This window comes from Lonchura striata, chromosome 1, assembly GCF_050655825.1.
Source record: "Lonchura striata isolate lonStrDom1 chromosome 1, ASM5065582v1, whole genome shotgun sequence".
NCBI lineage: Eukaryota > Metazoa > Chordata > Aves > Passeriformes > Estrildidae > Lonchura > Lonchura striata.
This window is the reverse complement of record NC_140703.1, coordinates 88,067,628-88,083,820: the sequence shown is the minus strand read 5'-3', so window position 1 is coordinate 88,083,820 and position 16,193 is coordinate 88,067,628. Positions and strand designations below refer to the sequence as shown.

At 41.9% G+C, this 16,193-nt stretch overlaps 1 protein-coding gene across 14 annotated transcripts in view; it reads left to right on the top strand.

The window, feature by feature from the left end:
* Window positions 1–15,072, top strand: part of CRACDL (CRACD like) — a 61,963-nt gene extending 46,891 nt beyond the window's left edge. For 10 of the 14 annotated variants that reach the window (XM_085557840.1, XM_085557835.1, XM_085557875.1 and 7 more), the window contains 4 exons: window positions 560–2,141; window positions 11,720–11,940; window positions 13,542–13,674; window positions 14,541–15,072. In XM_085557840.1, the coding sequence (XP_085413966.1) occupies window positions 560–2,141; window positions 11,720–11,940; window positions 13,542–13,674; window positions 14,541–14,686 (2,082 nt within the window). In that variant the 3' untranslated portion in view covers window positions 14,687–15,072. The remainder of the gene's footprint in view (window positions 1–559; window positions 2,142–11,719; window positions 11,941–13,541; window positions 13,675–14,540) is intronic. The other 4 variants (XM_085557852.1, XM_085557817.1, XM_085557865.1 and 1 more) reach the window with 1 other exon arrangement.
* Window positions 15,073–16,193: the final 1,121 nt, after the last annotated feature.

Genomic DNA, 16,193 nt, shown 5'->3' with positions numbered 1-16,193 from the left:
ACAGTGGGATTAGAAAAAAGACTTCCACATGGGGCAGATACTCAGCTGGAATAGGTTGCCATAACAGGATGGATTTATTAAGCTTTTGCTCTTGCTTCTATGTACCCTTTCCTCTTCAGAATCATGCTTAAGGAAGAGTGGGATGTTTTATTTTTAATGCTAGTATGAAGTAGCAAAATACAAAGAGACAGATTTTTCTCTTTCAAGTGTTGCTTTTTGCCCAAGAGCAGCACAACATAGGCAGTATGCTCTGGAGAATCAATTGCCAAGGACAGTCCAATAGCCATTGTTCTGATGGATTTCCCATCTACAAGGGCATGAAAGCACTAGTTGTGCAGAAGGAAATGTCACACATTGCTTTTATATTGGTTAAATACATTATTCCAGGATCTGCTTAATTAAAAAAGCATCCAGTCTGTAGGTCAAGGAAACTGCAAGCTCAGCACTGGAGGCAAGTATTGCCTTCCTCTCAAAGATCTCAGCTGTAAATGTAATGGTGAATAAGAAAAAAAGTGAAGCTGTACATGGTGATGGGGCTTTCTGGATTTCTTTTTTACAGAGGACCCAGTCTGAATCTCTGACTGATTTGAGCTGTACCCCAGAGGAAGAAGAAGAAGAGGATGATGCTGTTTTCAAACCCAACAATCAAGAACTGCCATGCAGCACAGCTGCAATGCAGGATGTGGCTTCCTGGCCAAAGCCCAGAATGCCTGAGGACCTCCCCCCTGCTTTGAGACCAGTGATGACTCAGTCTGTTTCCGAGTCTGCTGTCGGACAGGAAACCCTGCTACCAGAGAATAAGCCAGAGGACTGCCAACCAGCACTGGAAATTACATGTGAGGAGTCTGAGTCCTCACTGCCCTCAGAAGGCAAAGACTCTGTAACTTCTTCCTATTCCAGTTCAAACAGAGAAGTACAAAAGCAAGAAGATTCCTCAGAAACGCTTGTTCTGTTGTCTGGAGATGGATCAATCAATATCGTAAATCAAGAAAATAAGGAGCTTCCTACTGTGTTTCCATTAAATAAATTACCTTCTGAAGAAAACATTTCAATTAGTAAGAATAATATTGTTTGCTTGGGAAGCTCAGAAGAAAATAAACAGAAGGATGATCAGTTACCTGTGGAAATGCCCTGCAATAAAGGGGAAGACAAAGAGTTTACCCTATTATCAGAGTCCAGCAAGGATTTTTTCATGGGTCCTTCCCAGCCCACAGACTCATTCCATGTTTCACATCCTGCTTCCTCAATGCAGATGGGATCATCTACATTCTGCTCTCCAGAGAAGATAAAGACTGCACAGGAGGCAACTGCTTCTAATAAGGAGAACAGTCAGTCCCTGGTCCACAGGGAGGAACAGTTGGGGAAGAAAGCTGTAAAAGCAGTCAATGAACTCAATGCCTTCAAAAAGTTTTCTGTTTCCTCTGCATGGGAGAGACCAAGCATCAGAAGCCTGTATTTCCCAGAAAGATCAGAGTCGGAAAGCCCATTAAATACTGGATTCTTCCTGTCCAAAGCAAAGGTCTCCTCAAGAAATGAGAAGTGGCAAGATGACTTTCAGAAGGGATCAGATCTGGACGAGGAGAAAAGTAGCAGCAAAAAGGAGGCTTTGCTGACAGAGTCCCACTCTGAGAACACAGGCCAACCTACAGAAAGTTTGGCCAGTTATGTTTCCCCAGCTGTTGATCCAGTACCAATGCCAAGCAATTCTTCAGTGGTATCTCAGAATCAGCCAAGTTGTAAAGATAGAAGTCCTTTTCAAGTGAAACTTAGATCCACCTCACTGTCCTTGAAATATGAAGACAACTCACCACCAGAATCAAAAGGGATTAAAAGATACAGTGCAGAATTTAATTTAGAAAATGGGGCATTGTCTTCCTTTTTAAAAGGTGATAAGGCAGAGATCAGAAAAACAGCCAATACAAATACTGGTGATTCTTTAAAGGAGAAGATCAAACCCAAAGCAAAGTCATCTGAACAGCTTAGTTGCAAACCTCCATTGCCTAAAAAGCCAGTGTTGCAAAGCATAACCATTCCAAACATTACTGCAAGCAAGGAGAAGCAGGACAAAGCTACTGACTCTCCTGAATTCAGAAATGAAGACAGAGACTTGGAAAAACAGTCAACTGCTTGTAAAGTGCCTGGTAAGACTCCCAAGTTTATGAAGTTAACCTTCACTTGCAAAGAGTGACTATACCTGTGAGAGAGCATGAGGCAGCACTGTTATGTCTGCTGGGTGCGCATGAGCTGATGGCTCTACCTTCAGTGAAGTTGCTCCCTTATTTTCCCTTCAAAAAGACAGCAGGGAAGAAACAGCAGACAGAATAAGATATTTTTACCTCTGATTTTTGAATTTCAGAGTATTGTTTAAAGGATGTTCAAAGTGACACTCAAAAAATAAAGTACACTAGCATGTATTGGAAAACAGAAATAGCAAGCCACTAAGTGTCCCCATTTAGAGCTGCTTCATGGCAATTCAAAATCCAAAAGCACGTATTAAGTGTAGTGCCCTGTGTGTGACAAGTGACTCAGGCCTCTAGACCTTCTTTTTCACCATAGCATGGAAGCAGAAATGCAGTGAGGCCCTATCACTGCTTGCCATGGTAAACACACCACTTATTTATTGCCTTCTGTGAGGTTTTCTTATTCATTTATCTGTCTTTATCATTACTCATTCCTTGTTTAAAACAAAAATTAACAACCCTGAAGCATCCTGGAGTTCAAAGCCAGAAGAGACCATAAGAACATGTATATTGCAGATTGTTCTATTTTACCCTGTTGTCTGTATTATATAATTGGGTTAGAGATAAAAAAAAAAAAAAATCAGACCTCTGGAGACTAATTATACACTGTGGACTAGAACAGAAAAGACTGTAAGTGGCACCACTGTCTGGGGTCTTTTCAATGACAATAAACAAGTTAGGTGAAGCCCACTCGAGCAGTTCTGGCAGGAGACCTCTGATCATCACTTCAGAGAACAGCTGAGAGGGGAAAAAATAAATCTTTAGGTCTTCTGATATGTGGAAGAAAAGTCTTCCCTGTCCTGGACCTGTATGGGCATGGGTTTGATGTTACGAATGTGAGAAGATGCTGGCCAAGTAAATAATAGGCTGTCTCTGTGCCATTGCAGAGCTTCCTGGTTGCTCTTCTCTGATGGGGGTCTGTCTCTGAGCTTTGGAATAGGGAAACACCAAAACAGAAGAAGATCTCAGGGCACAGGACGCCACTTGTCCTCTAGGGTGACAAAAGTCTCTCCCTGGCCCCAGAGGCAACTTACTGATGTCCTAAGTGACATCTGATTCCAGTTGTCTTCTGCTGCAGCATCATATACATTTTTGCAGGACTTTGGCCATGTTCATGTTCTCCCAGCCCTCATAAAGGAAGATTCATTAAGATCCACAGCTGGATGGGGTCCCCACAGCCTTCCAGCCAGAGCCTCCCCACACCCTGGGCAGGAGATAGATACATATGTAACCCAACACTCCTTTAAAGGCGTTTTCCTCTCTATGTTGCCCTTAGTTGATTATTTGTAGTAGCCCACATCTCTGATGGACTGAGATTTTGGGGAGGGTCATACTGGGACAAGAAAGGAGAAGACCTAGCATAGTAGGGTTGTTCTGGCAGGGTATGGAGGAAAGCAGTGGGAGTACCAGTGTTCCCTCACACAGCCCTTTATCACATCCCTTCTGCTGAGTCCCAAAGTGCCTGCAGATGGACTGGAATGTCTTCTTGCAGTGAAAGATAATGAGTGCTGGAGAAGGAAGAAGGGGAAGAAATGAAGCCAGGGGGCACATTTCTCCTTCAGGCTTCTCCTGTGGCTCCTCAGCCCTAGGATGAAGGAGACTCTACCCTGAGATGCAGGACTGCCCTCTGCAAAATAGGATCTGTAGGCTGTGCCTTGGTCTCCCTGATAGAGATGCATGCACCTGGAGTTTGGAACAGGGTTAATAAGTCCTGCTCTGCTCCCCTCTCCCTGTAAGTATTACACCAAATCTGTATGGTCTGAGGGGTTAAAATCATGGTTCAGATTGGTCTGTGATGGCAATTAGTTTTCTTCCTTTAGACACCTGACCAATCACCTCCTTGTGCCTAATTGCCACATCAGCCTGACCTGGCCACCTAAAGTCACAGGTGAATGAGGTGTGCCCACCTCCTCTGAGTGCCCTGGAACCACACCAGCTTTATTGTGAAAAGTTGCACAGGACCCCAAAAATCATGTCCCTCTGTGAGGCATAGGAGAGTCATGGGATGCAGTGAGGACTTGGCAGGGCAATAGACCTGCCCAAACATAATTTTAAGCTCTTTGAAAAGTTTCCCTCAGTTCAGTGAGTCAGGACTATGTCTTTTCAACTGCAAATAGGAGAAATCTGGCAAACACAATCAACATGGCCCCACATGTGTCTTATCAGGTATCTCTGGCTTACGGATCTGCTTGGATGCTTCTTTTTTTTTTTTACTTTATTCTCCTAGCCCTTGAGTTCATCAACCTTTTCAAAGAGCTGTGGTCAACATCAGGACATGATGTGTATTTATGCTGTCAGGGAGTTTCTTCCCACTGCATGTTAGGAAATCTGTGTGCTGAACAAGAAGACAAACTGTGAAATGGTGATACAAGGGGATTCAGTTCCATTCTCATGCACATACATTTCAAAACAGTCAGTTTGCTGTGTCATTGAGGACAGCAGGAGCAATGTGGTTCATTCAGTTCACATTTTTGCTTTTCAGCACTCTTGGTACCAAAGGAACGGGAGAGCTGATGGGATGCTGGCTTATCACTCCTGCTCCCCAGAGCTTTCTGGGGAACTAATGAGGGATTGCTTTCCCTCCCTCAGGCTATAAGGGAGGCCTTTAATGCCTGTGTGAAATTAGTCACCCCAGGAGGAGTAATTTTTAAGTTTCTGGAGCTAAAGGCACAAGTCCTTGCAAGCTTTAAAAGGTTAAGATGCATTGTTTGGAGTTGATACACTTTGCTATAAATCCTATAAAGGGCAGAAACAATTACCATCTGTTAACAGGTTATTACAACAGCAAAACAAGTAAGCAATACTTGTCTGAATCTGCATATTAGGATAAACAAAAATCAGTGGCTGAGGAGCTGTAGTGGGTAGACATCCTCTGAAAAGAGCAAAAGTGCTCAAGGAAGAACGATGGATGTTATGGTGAATGAAATTGGTGTGTATTGTCTGGTAAATACAGGCTCTGGAATGACAAGAGAAGTGTTTTTCTCTACATCAAAAAGACATTGCTTTAATGCTGTCCAGGCCATGGCTGAAAAACAAGCTGTCTGTTTTTTTTCCCCCAAAAAAGAAGTTGCTTTCTCAGTTGTGTCAGTCTATTTTGCAACATGGCTGTTTTCCAGCAGTGAAATAGACTTTGATGCAAACAGCAGTTTCTTGTGTAAAAAAGACTCTTCTGGCATTGGTGGTATAGATCTAGTCAAAAGTCAAATACCTCTCAGAGCAGCTTAGGGAAGAAAGAAGTGTCAGAAATACTTAACCAAATCTTTAGAATAGTTTTACCTGAAATTAAGGAATTGAGTGTGCATGCTGACATGAATGCATGTAGTAGTTTAATAAACAAAGGGAAATATGTACTCAGGACTCTAAATGCTATATGCATTTGTAAAGCCCTTCTTAAAATAACTGGAGTTTTATAAACAAGTGAAGATACAACAGTGTGGAATTAAATATGCATGCATAAGCAGTGTTATAAAACAATGACACTTACATACAGAGGGTGTTATCTCCCTGTGTAAAGCTGTTTGGATTAGTTTAGAGTATGTTTGCTTTTAAAACACTCAGGGAATCCATAAGCTAGCTTTGCTTGGTGTTAGTGGTTTGACTTTCAAAAGACTCTAAATTCTGGCTCTGACCTTTCACCTGCACACATGTGCAGCAAGAATAACCACTCTTTGCAGTCCTTGCAGGCATAAGATATTCTTTTCCAAGTATATGACTTCCATGTCATAAAGAACTTCTGCTACAATTTGTGTGCACAGAGGCTTTTAGATGTAAAGAGAACAGGTATCATATTTAAAGAAATCTGAGGCCATCTCTAAAACATACAAAGTTAATCCCTAAATCTCAGGGTAATGGTTAAATACGTCTTTGTGGTATTTATCTGTATAAGCAGCACACACAGAGAGGTACATTTGAATACATGAAGTATATCTGTCTGTCAATAGACAGAAGTAGGTATGTCTTTTTCTTTCAGTTCCTCTGTGTGTGTATAAACCTATGCACAATAACAAGTCAATCATATCTCCTTTTGTACATTAAGATTAATGTATTATCTTCATCTTATTGTTCATACAACCAGTCTGACACACATTACAGGATAATATCCAAATATCACTGAGAAGTGATATTTCCACAATATTTAGGCAGAAGAAATTTCATCTGTAAGATCAGAGCTTTAGTCTGAGGGGAAAAAAAGGAAGTTGTTTTAGGAAGATACTAGGAGAAACAGACACCTACATGAAATGGTGTTGCAGCAGGGGAGTTTCCCCTCTCTAGAGGACCAGTGAGGCAGCCAGCCTGATGCTTTCAGACTCAGTGGAGGAAAGCTCAGGGGATTCTGATCTGCCAGAGGGAATTGAGAAGGTGGCTATGATTCACTTGGCTTCAGAGCTGTCCTCAGTGGTTGGTCTGGAAGCTGTGGAAGTGGTGAAGAATGCAGCAAGAACAGCTGACCTTGTGACTGTCCCATGTGTGTTTGTTGGCTGTGGAGAGGACATGAAGGGAAGGCTTCAGCAGCCTCTGGGTGTGGTTTCAAGTGGCAGCAGAAGATCTCAGGAGCTTACATTAATTGCTGGCTTTTACACATGGTGACATTATGCATGGACTGGCTTGACAAGTTCTGACCTGGTATCTTTCCATTGTTGGTGGCTTCCAAGGGGAAGAAGGGGCTCCTCTCTTTCAAAAAAGCCTGAGGCCAAGCCAACTCCAAGGAAACCAGGGAAAGATGCAATCACGAGGTTAAAGCTGTGAATGAATGAGAGACAAATTGCTGCCAGCAATATTCTTTATTAGCTTATGAAGTTATTAAGGAATGAGTTGAATAGCACATTGTTTAAAATAACATGTTGTAATATGAAATGAAGAATATTATTTAGATTTTGGTTTTGTTCTGAAAATCTCTCAAGTGCTACATGGAAAGAAGAAGCTCAGCCCTGCTTCAACAAAGGAGAAATGGAACACAGGGCATTTGTGAAGGCTGTGATCTGCCAAAACTGACTAAGCTTTGGATGGAGGATACCACTGCTTGCATTTTGTACTTCTTTGTTATCTCCCCAAGAGTGGCATTTACCAGCTGGGAGTTTCTGTGTCAGTTATTGTGCATGTGACATGCAGCGGAAGCAGGAATTAAAATTGTCCTTTTGAGTACTTTTGGTTCCACTCTGGCTACCCAGTTCCTTAAATGCTGTGCTTTGCCACATGGTGAACCATAAAAGCACATGGACTATCCCATGACTAGATAAGACAGAGCTTGTTCAAGGTAATCAGACAGTCATGAACCCAGAAAGATGTGTGAGCAGCACTTCCCTTGAGAATAGTCAGTTCCTGAGAAAGCTTTTTGCTTCTTTGTATCCCTTAGGGTACCAAGAGCTTCATAGGACAGTCTCAGGTCACCTTAAACTGCCAGCTCTCTTCGCCATACTATCTCCGAATTACTTCACCACCTTTCATCCTTCTGGCTGGAACAATGGTGCATATATACTGCCAAGAAACCTTATCTAATTAGAGGTGGGAGGATGTAAAGGACCTCTGGGCAATGGGAAAGAGAATAAATAGTGAATAAGCCTCTTCTACTTCTTACAGTAATTCTGGCTGATGGATGAGGTAGGAAATCCTGAGTGGGTTGCATCTGATGTGGTTTGGGTTTTTTTGGGGTTTTTTTTCTGAAGATAAGGCACTTCCTCTGCCTTGCTGCCTGTCTGGCTTTCTGCAGCAAAGAGTCAAAGGAACAAGGGTAGAATGTAATTGCTTAAAGATACAAGAAAGCCCCTCCCAGCAGCACATGCTTTCTTGATCCTCTGTAGGTGATACTACTCTGCTGTCCTAAGTTTGCCTGTACAGATACATATAAAATCTTCAAGATTATGATGAAGAGCTTTTGTTCCCTACTATCAAAGGGACATTTGGATACCATCTCTTATGGAATGATACCTGGCTCTAAATTGGCTGCCTTCTAATTGGCATGACTAGGATGTCTGGCATCTCATCAGGGAGAACTGCCTGACGAGTAAGGGTGCTTGATGCCTTCGTTAGAGCGTCTGCCTTATGGAAAACATAATACCAGCCTCCAGAGAGATCACTGCAGGACTGGGAACCCTGTTGTCCCAGGAAATGCACAGTGAAATTACAGCAGGATGAATCCTAAGTTCATGAGGATGACAGAGAAATGGAAGCACAGGTAGCAATAAGACCATTATATGTAGTGCAGTAAATAGAGCCAGGGCATAGCATTCATTTTGTCAGTGTGGATTGTGTGGCTGAAGCAGAGAAGGAATAACCTTGATATTTACATAAAGCTCCCATGGTGTGACAGGGAAAATGGAACAAAACACAAAGGGGGATTTGGAGTTACAGCACCGAAGATGTACATCACTAGCAGTATCAAGGCAGAAGCCAGGTTCCCAGTATCATCAAAAAGTGTGGGTGGATTGAAAAGGACCTTCAGGATAAAGACATTGAAGTTTTTGAGCTCCAAGACATTACAGACTGTGAAGGAAGGTAAAGAGGTGGTGGAAGAGTATGCATGTGGGGGCATATCTGCAGCTGTACAGCCAGAGAGCTGCTCCTCAGCTCTGAGGAACAGGGGACATCACCTTCAGTCGTGGCAGCTCATCCACGTGCCGCAGGAGCGCTGTGGGAGCTGATGAAGCACAGCACTTGGTTTTACTGGGCAATGCACTAGTAAGTCCTGCCCAAATTGCCCACCACCTGAAAAGGTGCAGATGCCTGCAGATGGGCTTAAGGGTATGGCTGCAAGCAAAGGAGGAAATGTGATGCATTAGCAGACATCACATCGTTTCAGCTATGTGGCTTTACTTACGAAGATCCCAATGAGGTTTGTCCTAAGACAGAGAGAAGATGGGCTAGCAGACTTTGACTGGACTGCCTTGGAGAGCTGTGGAAGTTAAGGGGACTGACTAACGTGTACAGAAAACCATTCCAGGTGAAGTGGCGTAGTCCTTCCATGTCATGGTGCTAACAGTGTTCCATCATATTTGAAGGAGATTTGACTAAACTAGGACAATTCCTACAAAAGAAAGAGTGATCTAGAGAATATGATTAATCAGAAAAGTTTAAAAAGTAGGGAAAATGTGGTCTAAGTCTTCAAATGCATAACAGGCTGTTGCAAGGAGACTATGAGTAATCTGCTCATGTCCATAGTGTGTAGGAGAAGTAGTTATGGATTTAAATTAGAGCAAGGAAGATTTTACTTACCCAATAGGCAAAAAAAAAAAAAAAAACCAAAAAAAAAAAAAAAAAAAAAAAAAAAAAAAAAGAGAGAGAGAGAGAGAAAAAGAGCTGTGACATTGAATAGGTTGCCTAGGGAGACTCTGAGTCCTGTCCTGTTTCTGGAGAGTTAGATATATATTTGTGAGCAAACAGTTTCTATGAAACTGATCTTTCAGCTGATCTTGCCTTGCAGTTGAAGGATAGACTACAAGACATATTGAGATCTCTCCCAGCCTTATTCTTTATCATCCTGTAAAATGAGATAAAAATGAAGCAAGGAGAGCCAGTTGAAGCCTGATTGAAAAAAAAAAAAAAAAAAGACAGTGATTGGAAAAAGATGAGAGGAACAGCTGTTGTCATGCAAAAATGGGGGTTAGGTGGAATGCAGAGAATTGGTGTAACATGCTGTAAAAGAGGGAGGGAAGCTTCTTCAGTGTTCAGGGACCATGTTTTGTTTGTGCTGCTGGACTTCTGAGTTGTTTCTTCCAGAGGTTTTCCTGAAAGATTGCATGAGGTGAACGTGAAGAGAAATGCAGGCACCAGCTGGCAAAACATCTTGCTTTGGTGTTAAAGGGTTTTTCTCTTTTTCATTTTTTAGCTGACATAGGCTTTACAATGTTTTCTTGTTCAAATAACTACTCTTTCTCTCTGGTGAGGTATAAAAATGACTTGAGAAAATCCCTGAGCAAAGCAAGTTTGTGGGCTTTCATAATATGCCTGTGTTGGCAGACTCCAGCTCTTGGGAGTGCATCATCCCTTTTATCTTCCATGCCTTCATGAAGCATCTCAATTGTGCCTTCAGAAGCATTTTCCTGCTTTCCTGATCAGGGCCATATTCTGCCAAACTAGACCATAGTGCTCCAGGAATGTGTCTGACAGCTGCACAGGGTCCTGTGGCTGGCTACACTGTCAGCAGAGCAGCTGAGCTCCCAAGGGACCCTAGGGCAGTAATCCTTTCTGGCAGGGTCTGCCTCCTCCCAGGCCCCTGAACAGGATGCTGACTAAGTAATAAACTTTTCCAAAGAGCAGGATCACACGTGATTTGAGGATGAGAAGCTTAACTTCTGCTTTGCAAGAATGCTCTTGCAAATTTTGATACATCAGTGACCAGAACTGGCTGGGAAAGGTGAAATCAATCTTCTTGGGTCTGAGGTTGTTAGTCCTGTTCTTGTTCCTCATTTTTATTACACAGAAGCTCTACCATTTGTTGGGAAACTCAATTTTGTGTTCAGTATTAGTCAAAATGGAGAACCAGGGGGATGGAGCCAATGGAGCTGCTGAGACTCTTCTCTTGACTGAGTTCTGTTCAGTGAATAGACAGGATTTCCCTTCTCAGAATATTTGAATATTTCTCTTTCCCACAACCCTGGATTTCTCTTTCCCATAACCCTGGATTCTACATGTCCTTGGGTAGCAGTGGTGAGGTCAGCAGGGTAGTAGTTTTGACTTTCATCTCCAGAAATTGTCTTTTTTCCTTTATTGTCACTCAAGTCTCATTTCTGGTAGAGCACAATGGAAGTTACTGGCCCCAGTGAAGACCATGGTCAGCATCAGCAGGGATAAGTCAATGTAAACCTCACATCAAAAGACCAGAAAGTCACTCTGTGGTTTTAGCAGTACTTCTGTGTGCTCAGTCACCACAGACTGCTGTGCGCAGGCACCCATGACTGAATCTGCACCTGCAGACTACACAGAGCTGAGGTGGGGGGCTGCTCCTAAAGGGGTGTAAGAAAAGCAGGAAACAACTAAGGCACAGGCTGCTGCTGCATGGGGGGAAGCTGCTCCTAAAGGAGCAGAAGGAAGGCAGGAACCAGACTAAGGCGTGGCTGCTGCTGTGTGAACATCAGAAGAGTGGGAGCTGAGGGATGCCAGAGTGGGGAAAAGTTTGCCTTTGCAACACCACAGTCCCTCTGTGTCTACATTTGAATTGTCTGCTGCTTGTCTCTAAAATACTGTGGAAGAGGGAGCAGAAGGGGCAGACCTTGGGAAATGGGTAGAGTACAGAAGTTTGATTCATATTTCTGCATCTCCCTCATGTGAGAGCAGTGACACTGTGACTCCAGCTGAAGAAAGATGCAAAGCATTTCTCACTAGTAGAATAATAACTTAAACCTGTGAGCACGGGAAAATTGCTCTCTGGAGACCAAACTAAACAGAATTCCTATTTATCCAGGCTGGTTTCATATCCTGGGACCAATCAGTCTATTGAGAAAGTATGAGCTGAAGCTAATTACAACTTTGTTTCCTCTAACCAGACATAAATAATCTGTCAACAGAGAAAAGTGTGCCTTCCCCCATGGCTGCCAGCGACTCTGGAAGAGATCCTGACACTCCTACAGAACCAGCCTGGATTTCCATTGCAAGGCAAAAGCAGAGGGGCATGCATCAGGAGAAGGAACTCAGCAGAGAAAAACTTGTGGCTCCAGATAATAAGTCAAATACAGAGAAACAGAATAAAGGAAATGAACAAACAGAGGTACTTGCAGTACAAATTTGTGATGCTTTTGTATCACCTCCTATAGTATTCTTTGGATCTACTGCTATGTTACCAGTCATGTCATAGTCATTATAGATACTTAATGAGTGTAACTGTAACTAAAAAAGACACTGCTCTGATAAATGTGTTACAGATTCAAAGTTCTCTGATTGTTCAGAGAACTGGTTTTGTGTCCAAGAAATCCTGGAACTCTGTGAAATGTGTAAAATTTCTTGGCATACCTACCAGATCCAACATGTGTATTGCATGCTGAAATATCCAAAAGGAAGTGCTAAATTGTAGTCTTTGATCCTCCTCAATGCAGAGGAAATATGTTCTCTTTTAACTATCCTTCTAAGCATAGCCTTTCATTGAACCTCTTATATCTCCTGACTGAGTTAACACCGAATGAACAGCTTGGTCCTAGAAGCTCCTTGGTAACAATTTTTAGAGCCCTGAGAAGTGAAGTAGGATAAAAATAACTTTTGAATTTGTAGAGAGTGCTAATATATAAATTCTGGCTCCCTGTATATGGATGGAGCCCATGTGGTGCCATGGAATATGGGCTGACACTGCCTCTTCAGAGATCCCATGCAAAACAAGGTGATTCCTGTAGCTAATGAGCTTCCCAGATGACACAGCTGTGCCTGTGGAAGTGCTTGGCATGGATCCAGAGCACTCACCTGCTGCCTGTTTTGTGTCCTGCACAAAGAAGAACCCTGCTCTGATGCAGGAGCATGTGTGTCCTATACCAGTATGGCATTCCCAGTGCAAATTACCTACATTCTTGCTTCAGGCAGGCACTTCTAGCATCTCAGGCAGGTGTATTATATCCTGGAATAAGAGATGGTTTCTAGATGATGAAAAACAGCAGTGGTTAGATTAACAAGAAATAATACCTAATAAGATGTCTAGGCCAATTTCTGAACTGCAGTAATGCCCAACATGATCCCAAAATACAGTTCCTATGTCAGAACAGGAAACTCCAGATTTTAGTTGGCAATGATCCCTGAAATTCATGCCATGCATTTTATTTCCCTGTAGCAGCTAGCAGAGAAACATGCCAAGATGCTTCTGACTGCAGCATGTGTGGCTTGGTGCCACTGTACTACTCCCACTTTCTCCCACATGGCACCAGGCACTATCACTTCAGGGTAGTTTTTGATACTGGCAAGTAAATCTGTTGGAGGACATGTTTGACTTCTTTTTTATGAAAAATCCATTTATCATCAACTGTCCAAAAATACAGTGTCCTAGCCCACAAAATTTGGGAGATGGAGGGAGAACATGAGAGAATGAGGCTGTTTCCAAATCCTGTGTATGCTTGTAGAGATGTGCAAAGGACTTGGAATACATTTTGCAGTGAAGACTAGAATTATCTACTCATACCATTATGAAAAGTTTTAATTAGTAAAATTGAGTATCATGGATGTTATATGAAAACACTGTAACTTTCTGAACAGGCGTCAGCTTAAGGAAGAGGATGGGGACCAATGTCTCCTGAACTGTGGCAGGCTCCCCATCCACTACTTTGCTTGTGTTCTTCCAAACTGAACTCATTGTCCCTGAATTACTTGGATTTTATCCTTCTCTGTGCTTAGGGGCCAGTGAAACAACAATGGAATAAACCTTCACACTTGGCACCTAAAAGCACTTCTGAAGAGCAGGGGAAAGACTCGAAGTCTGCAGAGAAGCCCCTGTTGAGAACCAATTCATTGTCACATTATGTCCCTGGTAAGAAACAAAATTCTTAAAATATAGGTTGTTACATCTCAACCTTGTCAGAAGAAGTCCTGCTTGAGTGTGCTGCAAAAGGAGTAGGGGTAGATCATAATCTCTTCCTCAGCCCCACATCAGCCAGGGCAAAGAATTTTCTCAGCACACATCTGGAGTTTTATTTGGTGTTTTATTTATTTATTATTTTATTTGAGGTTTAATTTATTTATGTTCTTTTGACCAGTTTGATTACAAACAAGAGTAAAAAGGGGTAGCCAAGAACTTATGTTAAAGAAATGCGAATCAAGAACTTCAGGCCCTTTCACAGGACAGAGGCCAAATGCACTATCCCAGTGTAAAATGTAAACAAAAATATTTACAATAGCATTCAATTTAAATGTGGCTTCCTCAGCCAGCTGAGGAATGGTGTGATCACAAACTGTCTGACCGTCAGTCCTCCCACAATGAGTTTGTTTTAAATCTATTTGGTAAATTAAAATTGGAAAGAAGGTCAGAAGTTTTGAAGTAATAAAATTCCTGTGAGCTGAGGGCTGAGTAAAGGAGGAATTGACACTTGAATACTTTAGCTAATGAAAAGACTCTCACTTCTTTGGCGTGGGTGTTAACATAGGGCACAACAAGGAATCCAGGTCATCATGTTGAGTTTTGGTAAATTGAGGGATCAAAATATATTAGTGATGAGAAAAACATTATGTTATTTAGAGCACAGAATGGTAATTTTCTCAAGAACTTATTGCATAAGAAACTTCCATGTGAAATGTAAAGATTTTCTACCACAGGGCAAAGCATGAGAAGTATTTAATAAAGAGGGTGTTTAGTTGCTCAGCAGGTAAGTGTAAAATGTCCATGTGCTTTATTCCCAGTATCTCCATCGCCTGCACTGGTGGATAAGGAGGAAATAAGCCACTTGAGGAAAGCCAGTAATGCTGCTCCCAGTCAGCCAGCATGGATGGAGCTGGCCAAAAAGAAGTCTCAAGCTTGGAGTGATATGCCACAGATTATAAAATAGAGAGATGCAAACACTTTTTGCATAAATAAGTGAACTACTTAACTGAACTCCTACAGACCAGCTAATCACAGTGAAGAATCTCTTGATACAGAGGGTTTTATTATACAGCTGTGGAGAAAGTGTGCAATAGGTGCAGTCAAAAAGTTTACCTTCAATTTTGTAGCAATCAGAATTGCAATGTCAATGGATTACTTAAATTGTGCTAAGGACATACTTACACTTTGGAAAATAAAACTTTTGCCTTATGTATTTCCTGCATTTTCTGCTTTTACTTATGATTGTATCCAAACAGGATCTTTGCTAAACTTTGCTGAACTTCTGTTATTGCTGGAAAATTCTATTTGTTATGGTTTTCTCTGTTTACAGTTATAAATTGTGCACTTACATCCTGATTCTCTTGATGTGTTTCACTGGAATCACATGACACACTTTCTGCCAAAGCTGTTAGGCCCATGGAGGTATTCCTGAATAGCTGCTAGTGAATACTCCATTAAAATGTGTTGCTTGAACTTCAGGTTTGCCTAGCTAAGCCAGTTGTACAGTTTCTGGGGTTAGGTTGCATTTCAGGAGGCACAAATATGCACATTTATGTGTGACCATGAAAAAAATTCTCAGTTCTTTCTGTGAGCAACCTGAGTTGCACAGTGTTTTCGAGCAGGCAAGGAGTAAGGAAATGGAACTGCAGCTGGAAGCTCATCAGTGCATTCACAGTTGCTTTCCTACCTGGATTCATCTGTCTGCAACTAGCTTTCCTTCCTATGAAACCTTCCTCCCAGTCAGGAGGATAGTATTAGTAACAATGGTCAATATGAATTTAATTAACAATTAAGAACTGAAAATCATGGAGCTGAAGTTCAAACTGAAAGGCTGGGGAAAACTGTGAATTTCATCACAGTGCCAGCTTCACATATCATCCCCCACGTAATCTTAATTCCTCATTAAAAACCAGTAACATACAGATAGCATGTCTGTACTTATACCTCTGTATAACATCCTTGTGCTCATTGGCCTGAGTCTCCCCCACAGTTTGTGACTCCCACTCATTAAGTCTCCAAGGCTCTTCACTTGTTTAACAAGATTGACAAGATAAATCATTTACTGCTGATTGACTGAAACTACTCTGAACATATTTTAAGACTTCCCTATGAGTTAAAGAAGCAAAGGACAAACCCTGTGATGCCTCACTGCTAAGACACACATTTAATTTTGTGTATGCATGGGTGAAGTACTATCTTAGCACTGCAATCCCTAGGTTTATTTATGTTTATGTTAGTGGTTTTGTTTTTATTATCACATTACATTCTCTTTGGAAATATGTGGGGATACTTTAGGAAACACAGGATTTTATAGCACCTGTATTTTCAGTTTTGCAATCTTGTCTTCTCTACAGAGGCGGAAAGGAAAACCTGAGCCCCTCTCGGTATTGACAACTGCATTTAGTAATGAATAAAGAAATAGAGAGTTGAGCACGTGAATATTCAAGACGCTGTTAAAGGTTTTCAGTCAG